This window comes from Nipponia nippon, unplaced genomic scaffold (genome assembly GCF_047370975.1).
Source record: "Nipponia nippon isolate SJK-2023a ecotype South Korea unplaced genomic scaffold, ASM4737097v1 scaffold_2, whole genome shotgun sequence".
Lineage (NCBI taxonomy): Eukaryota > Metazoa > Chordata > Aves > Pelecaniformes > Threskiornithidae > Nipponia > Nipponia nippon.
Genome location: NW_028262336.1, coordinates 57,537,183 through 57,549,894, shown reverse-complemented (window position 1 = coordinate 57,549,894; position 12,712 = coordinate 57,537,183). Strand labels below are relative to the sequence as shown.

The 12,712-nt window shown below is 49.2% G+C and overlaps 1 protein-coding gene across 4 annotated transcripts in view; it reads left to right on the top strand.

Moving 5' to 3' along the window:
- Positions 1–95: 95 nt before the first annotated feature.
- LOC104019308 (regucalcin) overlaps positions 96–12,712 on the top strand; it is a 33,587-nt gene continuing 20,970 nt past the window's right edge. For 3 of the 4 annotated variants that reach the window (XR_015704963.1, XR_015704962.1, XM_009472548.2), the window contains exons 1-5: positions 96–2,409; positions 8,033–8,201; positions 8,700–8,882; positions 10,324–10,539; positions 12,031–12,162. Coding sequence is in view for 2 of the 4 variants with exons in the window: in XM_009472548.2 (XP_009470823.1) it covers positions 8,036–8,201; positions 8,700–8,882; positions 10,324–10,539; positions 12,031–12,162 (697 nt within the window). In the remaining 2 variants the exon portion in view is untranslated. Of the gene's footprint in view, positions 2,410–5,180; positions 5,303–8,032; positions 8,202–8,699; positions 8,883–10,323; positions 10,540–12,030; positions 12,163–12,712 lie in introns of those variants that run through there. The other variant, XM_087758469.1, reaches the window with a different exon arrangement.

The following is a 12,712-nucleotide window of genomic DNA, read 5'->3' as shown; positions in this document are numbered from 1 at the left end:
GATTAAACTACTTGTACTGTCTCTTTTACATATTTTCAGAGTTCCTCATAAAATATCTATTTGTGGCCTCACCGCTGCTTTAACTGGAACGTCATTTGTCCCGTGATGTTCTCAACAACCGAAGCATTAATGCTGATTACTGTGTGTCTGCAGCTTCCTTTTTACATCATATTTTTAAGGCCTCAGCTGTGTTTGTGCTTAAATTAACTTTGATCAGCTGTAGCCAATCATCGTCTCTCCCCAGTGCATGTCATTGTGTTGCTCATTTTGTTAAATATAAAACCAAACTTTTGGGATCAAGAACTTTTGGGATGTCTTTGTCCATCCTCCGAAGATCTCGGCCTGTTTTGGGGAGATCTGTGATGACAGGAAGGCAGCAGGCATTCTTGGTTGTTGGTGTTTAAAAGAAACCACCACCTGCATGGACTCCTGCTGGACCAAACCCCCCCAGGGCAGCCGGAGAGGCAAGAGGGGCCTGCGTCCCCAGGTGGCCACTGCATCTATAAACGTGCAGGGAAGGGTAATTTCTTCATAGCACCTGTTGAAATGGCAAGCTTATGCACTGGATTGCTTGTTTGCTGGTAACTTTGGGCCTGTGTGTGCTGAAACAACTGTGATGTAGCTCAGTGGGTTTTTAAACTGCAGATTTGCTCTTCACGTGTTAGGTGTTCGCATGCTTGTTGAAATGGCTGTCCGTCCCCGTCCTGCTGCGTGAGCATAACCCACTGACTGCCAGGCAGAGAGCCTGTGGCTGTGCGTTTTCTCTGCAGGTAGCTCCAAGATGTGGCACATCGTGGTTTTCCGCAGTGCATCTCCGCAAGCCTGTTGGAGCTCGTTTCTCTCCGCTGGATCTGCTTGTGTCTGCTATGCCCCCCCAGTGCGCAGTGGGCAACTGTGTAGCCACCTGGCCCCTGGACCACACCGAGGCCTCGGTGCTGCTTTGAACCAAGGGGCGTGCAAGTCACCATTTTCCTTCTTTAAAGCACGTGGGGATGTGTCTTGACAGCTGGAAAAACAGGAGGTTTAAGCAGCCCCACGTCAGGGCAGAAGATGAGCATGAGGCGCTGAAGGAAGCTGGGGCTTGTTCTTTGAGTGTCCATCATCCTTCATTTGCTTTATGTGCTGCAAAGTAATCTTAAAGCACGGTAGAGGGAAAGTTTATGAGTTGAGGGAGATGTGAATGTGGTAGATTTAGGGCTCTGATCTCGCTGAAGTCACGAACCTGGTGACAGCTGCAGCTCACGAACTGTGTTGTAGGGTGGCTGTGGTTGATTGCCAATGGTCATGCAGAGATGCATCAGAAAATAAGTAGGCATAAACACAAATAAGCTCCCTCTACCATCGCTATCATGCTGCAGAGGTCCCTGCACTGTGAGGTTTTGTGCCGGTGCTCACCCTCACCCCATTGCGATGGCAGTAGGGTGATGGCCAGCACACCCGCCGATCCTTTTTTGTTGTTGTTGCTGCGCTAGAAAGGTAACGGCAACATCTTGTACAGGCACGAAAGATCTGGTCAAAGATTAGTTTGTCACCACTGGCCAAGAGACACCCAGGAGACACGGGGAGGACGTGGCCAGTGGAGTCCCTCATCCTCCATGCTGTGCGTGGGTGGCCCTGGGCAGACGTATGGGGCACGGGTGTCTCTGTGAGTGTGGGAGCAGGAGCAGGTAAAATAAGCTGCTGTAGATATTATAGAATAAATGCCACCTCCCCCTCCTGTAAGATCACCCACTGGGCTTCGTCACGCTGGTTTCATGGGCATCACATGAGCAGGAAGAGCCAACTCTGCCAGGAGAGTTGTATTTTTAACGTCGCCGAAATGCCCCGGGAGCACGCCTTGCCGCAGCCTCCGGTGCAGCGGCCGTAGCCGCTCCCCACGCCCCAGCCCCGAGGAGCCCCAACAGGCACTGCTGGCATAGTTAGACTCGAGTCCCATGACGGAGCGCTGGATCCAGCAAACCAGAGCTGAGCGGTTGCCGGTTCCCTCGACTAGGAAGGCTTCCTGACTTTTGCTTAATCCCTCGTTTATTAATGGCACTCACCTCTTTGATCAAAGTCTTGCACTGATTTCAATTAGGGTTGAGCAAGAACCCAGTGACAGGAAAGGCTGTATCAGGAGGAGCAGCTGCTGTGCCCTGCAGGGCTTCTTCGCCCTCGTGACCAAAATCTATAGTCATAGGTGAAGCGTATTTATTCCCAACCAAGCTGGAGAAAACTCAAGTAATCCTTTGCTGGCAAAATAGCTCTGCTGAAATAAAAGCAGGCGGCACTGACGGCCCAGGGAGCTCCCGTTCTTCCCATCTCAAGCACCGGGGAGGGACCAGGCCCTTCCTACGAAAGGGCGAAGCCACAAGAGGATAAGCCTTGGCTTCACGTTTGGACAACGCTGTCGAGTGGGATATCGCTGGGGTGAGTAGCTACACCTGTGCCTGCCTGGGGTTTTTAATAACTGTGTCTTCATTAACTCTGACCATGTCTGTTGTCCCCTCCAAGAGGGAGGCAGCCACAGAAGATGACTCTCCCTAGGTGAAGAATGACTTTAAGAGATCGGGACAATCAAATTATGAGCAAAGTCGAATTTCTAGAGTAATGAAGGCTGGGATGGACCCTCAAGGGGAATAAGCAACACAAATGTAATTTGGGGAGTTGTGAAAAAAAGAGGGGAGCAATGGGTTTACTAAGTATTTGTAAAGCCGCAGGAACAAATTCAGAGCTGTTGTCTGAGTGCATGCCCGTAGGTAACAGAAGACAAATACAACTATTTAAATACCACATTAATAGATGTGGTGTGCTAATGCCTTGATACACTCTCCCAACTACACTATGTTGATAAAAAACAGGGACTATAAAAAGACGTGGTAGGAGTTGCATCAGAGGAGACCAAAGCAGCAGGAAAGGAGAGAGGAAGCCACCTCTTGGTGGAGAAGGAGACGCTGTGGTGGGGCATCAGCCAGAGGTACAGGGGCACGCGGCCGCCTTTGGCCAACTTTACTACAAACTTCTGCTTTGCAACCCAGCAACATTAGAAACAAACAAAGTGCATGGCAGGGGCAGGCTCTTTACGTTGTGGAAATAGTTAGAAGAATAGCTGGCTGGCTAGGAACAAATACGTGCACCTGCTTCTGCAGGGTTGCACCACTCCTCGAAAGCATCCACAAAGCCTGTGAGATGTGGCTCCTCCTAAAGTGACCGACCTCTGGAAAGGTGGACGTGGGGGACGTTGAAATGGTGTGCTGAGGGTGGGAAATACGATACCTGTGGGAAATACAATACTTATTCCTGTAGGAATAAGAGAGGGTGCAAAACGCGGTGGGGGCATCCCCAGAGCATTTGCGGCCACCCGAGTAAATGAGAGAGACGTGCTCTGGTGCTGTTTTCACAGCTGCTGTCCTGCCTAGCGCCGCTGATGATCCGGCATCCGAGCTGCTCACCAGGAAAGCAGCGTATGCTTTTTTTTTTCAGTTGCGGCGAGGCGAATGCTTCATCCCTCTGCGTGACTTGATTTTACTTTGCCACAGCCTGTGGTGGGGAAGTCAGTTAAGTCACCAGAAGAAAAGAGCTGAATGGGAAATGTGGTTTTCTCCATCAAAATTCCTTCAGAAAAAATGCTTTGGAAAATATTTTGCAGAAAAAAATGACTTTTTTTTTTCTGCAGCTGAGAACCACTTGCTTTTCTTTTTAAATGAAAACACTTACAATGATCGTAAACCAGAATTTTCCTTTTGAATATGTCTTCCAGCTGAAAATGCTGTGAAAAAATATATACTGTTCTACATGAACCTCCCTTCAAAGTTATCATTTAGGTTAAAAGAAGGAAAGTGGAGAGTAATGTGAAAGACGTTGTGAGAGCAAGCAGAGACAGAGGGTTTGTGCTGAAATGAGATGGAGCCGATGGCTCAGGCTGGGAGGCCAAGGAAGGCTGAGAAGGGTCCTCAAGGCACCCACAACCACTTTGCTTGTAACACAGCGACCTTGGCGGGAGTTTGACTTGGAAATATTACTGGCTTTTTCGCTAGAAATATTTGAATTTGTCTCTGGCTTAGGGCTGTAATTTTTTAATCTCTGAATTTGGATTGATGGTGACTATGACAGGATAATACGAGGTCTATCTCGGCTAGCTGCTTATCAGGAAAAAATGTTCATCCCGTGAATCATTTGAACATCAAATTAAAATGCTCGTTAAAGTCTTGCATGAGTAAAGAAATGCATTGCCCTTGCATGCTGCTTTGGGGCTGATTCCTCCCATGTGGCTTCTGCCCTGTGGTGGGGGCAGTGGCCGCCAACAGCACCTTGCCTCCCGCCTCCCCCCTTGCTGCAGCAGGCAGGACCCGGAGAGGTGCCCTGTCACCAAAACACCGGTGGTGGCTCTGGCTCGCTGCCCGGCTTGGACTCTGTCCCCGCAGCAGGCCTGCCCTTGTCCCCACCCTGCTGGGCCAGCTGCTGGGGGGGGACCCACCATCACCTACCTCTGCCGAGTGGGGCTGGGTGGGAGAAGGCACTTGGCATCTTCCGCTCTCGCCTCCCACAGACAAAAAAATGGTAGATACCAAAGAAGGAAAAAAATAAAAGTCAAAAGCCAAGCAAGGTATCGCCGTCCTGCAGCACCCATGGCAGTCGCTGAGGCTCCCCGGCCAAAGCCCTTCCCCGGGCGCGCTGCAGGGAGCAGCTGGCAGCTCTCCGCCAAGGCGGGGATCGGGCTTTGCATATTCCCGGTGAGGAGCCCAGCAGCAGAGCAGGTGACTTTGTGCACAGGAAGGTTGTGGCGCAGCTGGGAATAGGAGCCAAGTCTTAACGACGTTAATAGGCCTTAATCACAAGAATACTTTTTTCCTTATTATTCAAAGTGACTTGTACTACAAAACCCTCCCCTGCATCTTTTATTAACCTCCCCTTTTTGTCACCCGAGATGTTCATTTGCCGCTCAATTTGGGAAGACTGGGCTAGCCCTTGGGGCAACCGAATGGTGCAACGTCTCAGTTTCCCTCTTCCACTCTCACGGCATGAGAAAAATACTGAGCAAGGATTTTTCCCTATCATCACATGTTCTGCTGCTGGCACCGCGAACCAGACCATTCAGAAGGGCTTTGGTCCGTGCCTCATCATTCATGTGACTGCTGACTGAATACAAAATGTAAAAGGTTACCTGCTCGGTGCAGATTACATCAACTATTGCACATTTTTAATCGTCGCCGAAAACAGCAGCCGGTTTCATTGGACCAGCGCTGGAAAAGAGACACCAACCCAGGTCTTGCAATACTTTCCTTCAGCAGGTGTGGTGTTGTGATGAACTGCAGAGTTTCGTGTAGGTGTCCTCCAGCTTGGTATAAATATTCAGCTGTTTGGCCAAGGGAAAAGGGTTCTTAAAATTCCTCGGTTTACACAGACGGTTGTTTCGCTGTATGCACGTTAAAAGCTCTAACTGTCTGCCTGCTTATTCAAAGCTTCAGCTTGAAATTAAAAATTAAATGATCTGTGCTTGCAGGGGGGAGAGAGAAAAACAGCAAAGAAACCTTTTAAGGCCAGTCATTAGTTTGTATTTCACCCGTATCTTAGGGGTACTGAAATGACCAATTTTTGTCGAGATCATTTGAAAAGGGATGGGGACTGAGGATTAGAAAGGCTATTTTCAAGTAGCTACCAGAAAGAGGTTTTAGGTGTTAGAGCAGACTGGATGTTTTTACATTACCAGGAAATTTTTCTTATGGTATCCAAATTCTGATAACTTTAAACAGTTAGTTAAACTTGGAAAACGTTTTGGTGACACCTGTCAGCCCCTTGCTCTCTGTGAGGGGTTTAGGCACGAGTCCAGGAGGCTAAAACACCAACAAAATGTTGCAGAGAGGATATGGGCAGGATGAACATGATGTTTTTCTCCTCAGGGATTTTGTTTGGGGAGAATACGGCAGGGTTTGGTGCTTTCTGCTTGGAATTGCTTTTTTTTTTTTCCCTACACGCTCATCTCTGATGGGTCAGTGCTGTGGCAAGCAGGGTGCGAGGTGCTGAACCAAAAGGTGCCAGGCGGCAGAATGCCTGGGGACTGAGGAAGCCAGGATGTTTTGAAGAGGGCTTTTTGGGGTCATTCCCTCATTTTTCCCTCTGATATGCTGTATTCTGTGAAATGCTGCTGCTACATGGGGTGCTGGTAGGAAGGGTGTGGCGGGAGGTGGATCACCGGGCACGGCGGGGGGGGACCGGGCGCTGCATCCCTGCCAGCTTGGGGGGACTCTTTTGGAGGGCAGCGCTGCCTCTTAGGACGACCCTTCCTGTTAAAAGCCTCCACTTTCAACTGCTTGTAAAAATTAGTGAAACCTCAGCCAGCAAGGCACAAATCTTCCCTTCCAGTTGCCCTCCTCTTAAAACCAGGGGGGAAATCTGAGCCAAAAATATTCAGCTGTTTGGAGAAACCCCCCAGCTGGAGGGACACTATTTCTTCGGTGGAGGGGAGAAATGCTGAGGCTGGACATGGAGCCGGGGAAGGCGGACGTGCGCTGCGGCTCCATGGGACAGGGCAGGTCTCCACAGCATCGCGGGGAGGGCTTGAGAGGAGTAAGCAGGCAGCAGGTGCAGGCAGGTTGGTTTCTCCCCTGCCTGTGCCTTGTGAAACAGCTGGCAGTGGCGTGATTGCGCACGCCTCGTGCGGTGTGCGGGAGGGGTCTGTGAACCGGGATTTCACCATGGCTTACCTGCCAGCCCCTGTTTTGTTGCTGCTGAAGCTGGAGAAGGGGCAGCAAATGAAAAGGGAGCTGGTGGGAAGAGAAAGGTTTAATAAGGCTCAGTTGGGTCAATGAAACGATCAACAAGACAAATACACACTGGCTGTTGCCGATCTGGCGACTTTCTGCCTCCGTGGGAGCCACGTGGATGCTGGGCTGCTGCCGAACCCTGTCTTCCTACTGGGGTGAGAGCAGGTCTGTGTTTTCCGGACCATGATACCATAAAGTCAGAGTTGTGTCCCTAAGCGTCAGGTCCCAGATATGGCAGCCACATGACACAAAACTTTAACCCAAGAGAAACTCTCCTCCAGCTCAAGCATGGCTTAACAGGTTTATGGAGGTTTTACTGGCGTCTTGCGGCCTATCCTCATTTGCACTTTAGACTGATGCTGTTTGCCTGTGCCTTTCTGTGCCGGAGCAGGTCACTGCCCGGCCTCTCGTGGCCATTTTTCTTGGAAAGGAGAAGGATATATTTGATAAATGGGTTGTTTAGACCTCACCTTGGCTGCGTGACTCCTTGCCCTGCATGCCTGGGGCGGCGGAGCAGGGAAGATCCCAGGTCCGCAGCCCTGGCGTTTCCACTCATGGTGATTACTGGCTCTTCCCACGTACTTTGAAGCGCATTAGCGCTAATTAATTATCTGTAAACCTTATCACCAGCTCACCTACTAGGAAACAATGCCCGCTTGAAGACAGTAATCCATAGGAATAGCGTTATGCCAGGGACTGGCTTCCTCCCAGGAAATATCTCTTCGATCTGTGGAAAAAATGTGCTGAGGCCGGAGGGTGTAGCAGCCTCATCGCCTCCATTAGCGGTGACTGAGGCAGGGAGCAGGCCTCTTGCTTTTGTAAGAGCTGAATGGTGGAGGCTATTGCTCACATCCCACACGGCAGCAGCGGTAGGGCAGGCCCAGGGGCCGAGCTACCTCTTTTGGAGGGCATCAAATGGGTTCTGAACACAGAGGTGAGGCATCGGGCACCCTCTGCCAGGGTGGTGGCTGAGTGGCTGGTGGCCCTGCGGGCACCCCGCTGCAACGGGGACAGGGGGACGGAGCAGCTGGGGCATGAACACCCCCCGGCAGGAGCCGGTTTAAAGTCTCTTGCCTAGGAAAGGTTTGCTAAGGAGAAGCCTTGGCTCCTCAAGCTCAGTTCCACCCATGAGGCCATGGAAATGTCACAGGAACCTCCTAAATTACTCTGTCATGTGGGATTTGGAGGGCTTTGCCATTTACAAACTCTGGTTTTAAGCATCGTAAGTGTGAAAAATTGATGCAACGAGAGCTTATGATTAAATCTTTTATTGACCCTCTTCCTCTCAGACCATGTCCTCCTCCATCAAAATCGAGTCCGTCGTGAAGGAGAAGAACAGGATGGGAGAGTGCCCGGTCTGGGAAGAAAGGGAGAACGCACTCGTCTATGTAGACATTAACTCACAGAAAGTTTGCCGCTGGAGCCCACTCACCAATGAGGTGCAGAGTGTATCTGTGGGTAAGAGTCCTTACTTACCACTTCATCCTGGGAGTCTCCTCTGTCTGCCCCTGTCCATCCCTCCTGGTAGGAGTCCTGCAGCATTGTGGTCTCCCTTATTTTCCATGGGGCCACAGACCCTGTCCCTCCACAACGTGTTGCTGAGCATGGTGTGGCCCGAGCCAGCCGAGCAGAAGGGACCGTGCTCAGGTGTGGAGGGCCATGCACATGTTGCCCTTACTAAGCCCAAATGGGAAAGCATGTTTCATTTGGGACCTGCAGAGGAAAAGGTACAGTCCTAATAGCTGTGTCTGCCCGGAAGGTGGAAAGATCTGGAGAACATAGAGCACATGAGATGTGCTAGTGATCCCAGGGGAGAAAGAACTTAGCATCAGCACAGCCTTTCCTGGGTCAGCGATGTCCCAGTCAAGCCCAGATGCCCTCAGTGAGCTGGGGAGGGGTAGGGCTGACTGATGGCTCCGGAGCCGCCTGCCATCTCCCACTCCGTCTTGCCTGCAGATGCCCGTGTTGGCTCGGTGGCGTTGCGTCAGTGCGGGGGCTACGTCATCGCCCTGGGGACCAGGTTTGCCTTTCTGGACTGGGACACTCAGGTGGTCACCACCATCCTCGAGCTCGAGCAGGATAAACCCCACAACAGGTTCAATGATGGGAAAGTGGATCCAAAGGGGAGGTTTTTTGCTGGTAAGTTCCTGGCAGAAATTCCCCCCGGAGCAGAGAGGAACTAATTACTGTGTATTTTATATAGTGCATTTTATTCCGTGTTCTCAATTCCTCTGTTGAGTTCCCCACAAAAACCACTGTCGCAAGCATGAGCTGTCTTGTGAATGCTCTGCTCAGTTACTGCCCGATGGAGGAGGACAAGGGGCCCCGCGTCCTGTGACCTAAAGAAGGACAGAGGCTGTTGACAAGGGCTGTCCAGCAGGAAGGCTCACCTTCTACTTGGCGGATGGTGTTTTTCAAACATCTGCCTACACAGGAGGTGAAAAGCCGGTGAAGGGCTCACGCAGGTGGCAAGGTTTCTGGAGGTGTAGAGAAGGATGCAGCTCCTAGAGCAGAAGATGCACTTTGGCTTGCACCCTTCGTGTACAGCCTCCCAGGTCAGCCCGTGGGAAACAGGGATGTGCGGAGAGATACTCAGCCTCCTGAAGGCAAGAGGGACTTTTGCCACTGGTTGCAATGCACCCAGGATCCTCCCGTGCTTTTTTTCCCTCACATATAAATGATAAGCCCAGCACAGCAATCTGCGCTGGAAGTGGAGCATGACTAATGGGAATGAAAATGGCTCTGTATTTGTTTTGACAGCTACCCATGTCTTCTGATTTCAAATTTGCCAAAAAGTCAGGAAATTTGGTTCACTCACAGTTATGCTCAAGGGCTAATGTGTCGCTAGAGTTAAAGGCAAGAATAAGAGAGAGAAACCTGCTTTGCACACCCATTCCGAGCTGTGCACGGTGGATCAATGCTTTCAACAGGGGTTTTGGCCAAGTGTTGTAAAAGAAGCTCGTGAGGTCTTCTAAAAGGAGAATCCAACAGAGACGGTCTGTCACAGTTAAAAGAAGGCATAAATGCCCCCCTTGAGTGCTTCCCATCCCGTTGCTGCAGAGCTCTCTCCTTTCTGGAGAAGTGACAATCAGAAACTAAATAACTAGTGTAACACAGAAGCATAAATTCATTAAGAAAAAAATCTCACTTCTGTGGTATTCTCCACTTGCTTCTGAGATAACTGTGATTTACAGCGCCTGTATTTTAAGTCACAGCCCATTTAAATGATAAAAGTAGCCTACAAAGAACAACAACAAAAAGCGCACATGATGCTTGCCTGCATCTCGGCTTTTGCTGTGAGCAAAGCCTCAGCCCCCGGCACATTGTGGTGCTCCTTTGGGTCTTTGGGGCCTATGACTTAAACCTCATGGCTACACAGAAACTTGTCCTTTCGTTGGCCAGGATCACCTCTGTGGGAGGCAGCTGCTCCTGACCTCCTTTTCCTCCTTCTCATCCACCTGACAGGACCTGGTTAGTCCCTTTCTCCCTAGGACCTCCTAGTAACACTTCGAGGAGGTTTTTGATCAGGCATGTGGAGCAAGCTTCCACTTTCTAACCGGCACTCCCACTGCCATTTCAGGTACGATGGCTGAAGAGACGGCACCGGGGGTCCGAGTGAGGCAGCAAGGCGCTCTCTATACCCTTTTCCCCGACCATTCGGTAATAAAACAGTTAGACCACTTGGACATCTCCAACGGTCTGGATTGGTCCCTGGACCACAGGACCTTCTTTCACATCGACAGCCTGGCATACGCTGTGCATGCCTTCAGCTATGATGTGCGCACTGGAAACATCGGTACACGTGCTTTTCTAAACTCGGTGACAAGTAGTGCTATTACTCTTTCTGCAGCAAGACCTGGGTGTGTAGTATGCAGTGATTTATTTGACAGATCTCATATCTTCTGGTCACAGCTTGTCAGCAGACTGTGATTTTTCTGAAGTTTACTTACAAACCAGGTGTATTTGGTGAACAAACTTTTGACAGTCCTTCAACTTACTTTCATCTCGATAGATGGCTTATATCTAGGCTCGTTCAAGGAGTTGCAGGGAAGAAGCCATTTATACTGCAGAGTGAGAATTAGCTTATAGGAAGCTATTTATTCTTGAGTGCCATCTACTGGAATGCTTCAATTGTACTAGCTCCATAAATACAAATACAGACTGTGCATGCATGTATATCACAGAAATGTTTTTAAAGAATCAAGTTATCATTGTGACTGAAGATTCCCAATTTTGAAATTAAAATTGCCTTCAGATGTTTGGCAAATTTCACTTAAATTCATTTTCTAGACAAACATTTTTTATTATAATATCTTCAAAAAGGAAATTTAAGTGCAAGCAAAATGGATGTAACCTCATTTCAAAACTCTGTGAAATATTTTTGTGCTGTATCAATCCATTATACTCCATGGGAATTTAAGTGGCTGAACTGCCTTTGTACTCTAATCAGTGTGGACTCTGTGTAATCATGAGTGAAAATTGTGCGACTAATTACAGTTACTCAGATTTCATTATGCCAAGAAAATCTGTTTCTACAGATTTTAGGAGATAAGATTTCTAAAGAAGATTCAATGCTACTTTTTCTCCCCCAAATACAAAAACATAATAAGTTTGAGTTTCCTGGCCTTGGCTTTATGCTGGTGACCATCTATTTTTGAGTGGCGTAATGGCCATAAGGTGCTGGGTCAGAGCAGGCAGACCGCTGCCTGTGGGCACCGCTCCATGGTCTGTGCATGTGCTCACCGACCTGTCCGTGCTGCAGCCTAGACCGCTAGCACTTGGTGTCCAGGCTTAATCAAAACTGGTGGCTTGATTGGCCATTAAAATAAGTAAAGTTCTTCATCTTTACCCATGAAAGATTGTTTATTACCACCATTTAAATTCAAGTCATTACTGATGTGATTGCTCATAAAAAGACGTCCAGGCTGCCATGAGCAATGAAAGTTCAGGAAAAGTTACTGTGCTTGCAGCAGTCGTGGTATGGCGGTCAGCTAGTAGGTTAACAAGAGGGACAGAGGCATTTTGTTCCCTTCCTTGGTAAAATAATAGGAGCCCTAATTCAGTACAATCCCCAATCGCAATGGCTCTACTGGGGGCTTGTTTCTGCCAGGCTAAGTTAGGCTTTTAACACATCTGCTAAATGCGGATGTGATATAAATTTTGCAGCATGTCTTTGTCACAGAAAATGAACTTATCTGTTTCCAAGAGCGTGGAAGATGTTAGACTGGGGTCTGATACAGAACTGGTACCAGCCCATGTAACACCGGATTCGTAACTCTCCCTGCAGCCTGCCCCAAACTTTTGTACCATCTAGAAAAGGAGGAGAAAATGCCCGACGGAATGTGCATTGATGCAGAAGGGAAGCTCTGGGTGGCCTGTATTGATGGCGGGAGAGTCATTCGTATAGACCCAGAGACAGGTAAGGCCTCCACCAGCACGTGCATTCTGAGTGTCACCTATGTGCCACAAACGCGAGAGGAAAGGCAGCCAGGAAGAATGGTTTGAAGGTGAGCTAAGAAAGTGTCGTTTACTGCCCATCTCTGCCCCGTGGGCTGCCATGAGCATCGCTGGTCCGGGCCCCCATCACGTGGAGAGCGCTGCTCCCCGTGCTGCCCCCCAGCCTTGAGTGCTCCTGCTCCCACAGTCTGCTGATGCAGCACACCACTTCTTAATAATGCCACTTTAAAAAAAAAACCAAACAACACTGCATATCTATTGTGAGAAACATTGTAAACCTGCAATTAAAAAAGAAAAAATTCTCAGTGTTGAAACATTTAACTGGGAAACGCTGTTAGGGAATGACAGCCATCCCAGGCCCAGGTGTCTCTGCCCTTCCTGGCTTCAAATACTTTATTGTTTTGTTTTGAGAAAAGGAAATGAAGCCTCGCAGATATAGCGGAGAGGCTGAAAAATAGTTAGAGATGAGGCAGATGAAAGAATTTTGTTTCCCCACAAACTGTTCTTTTGGA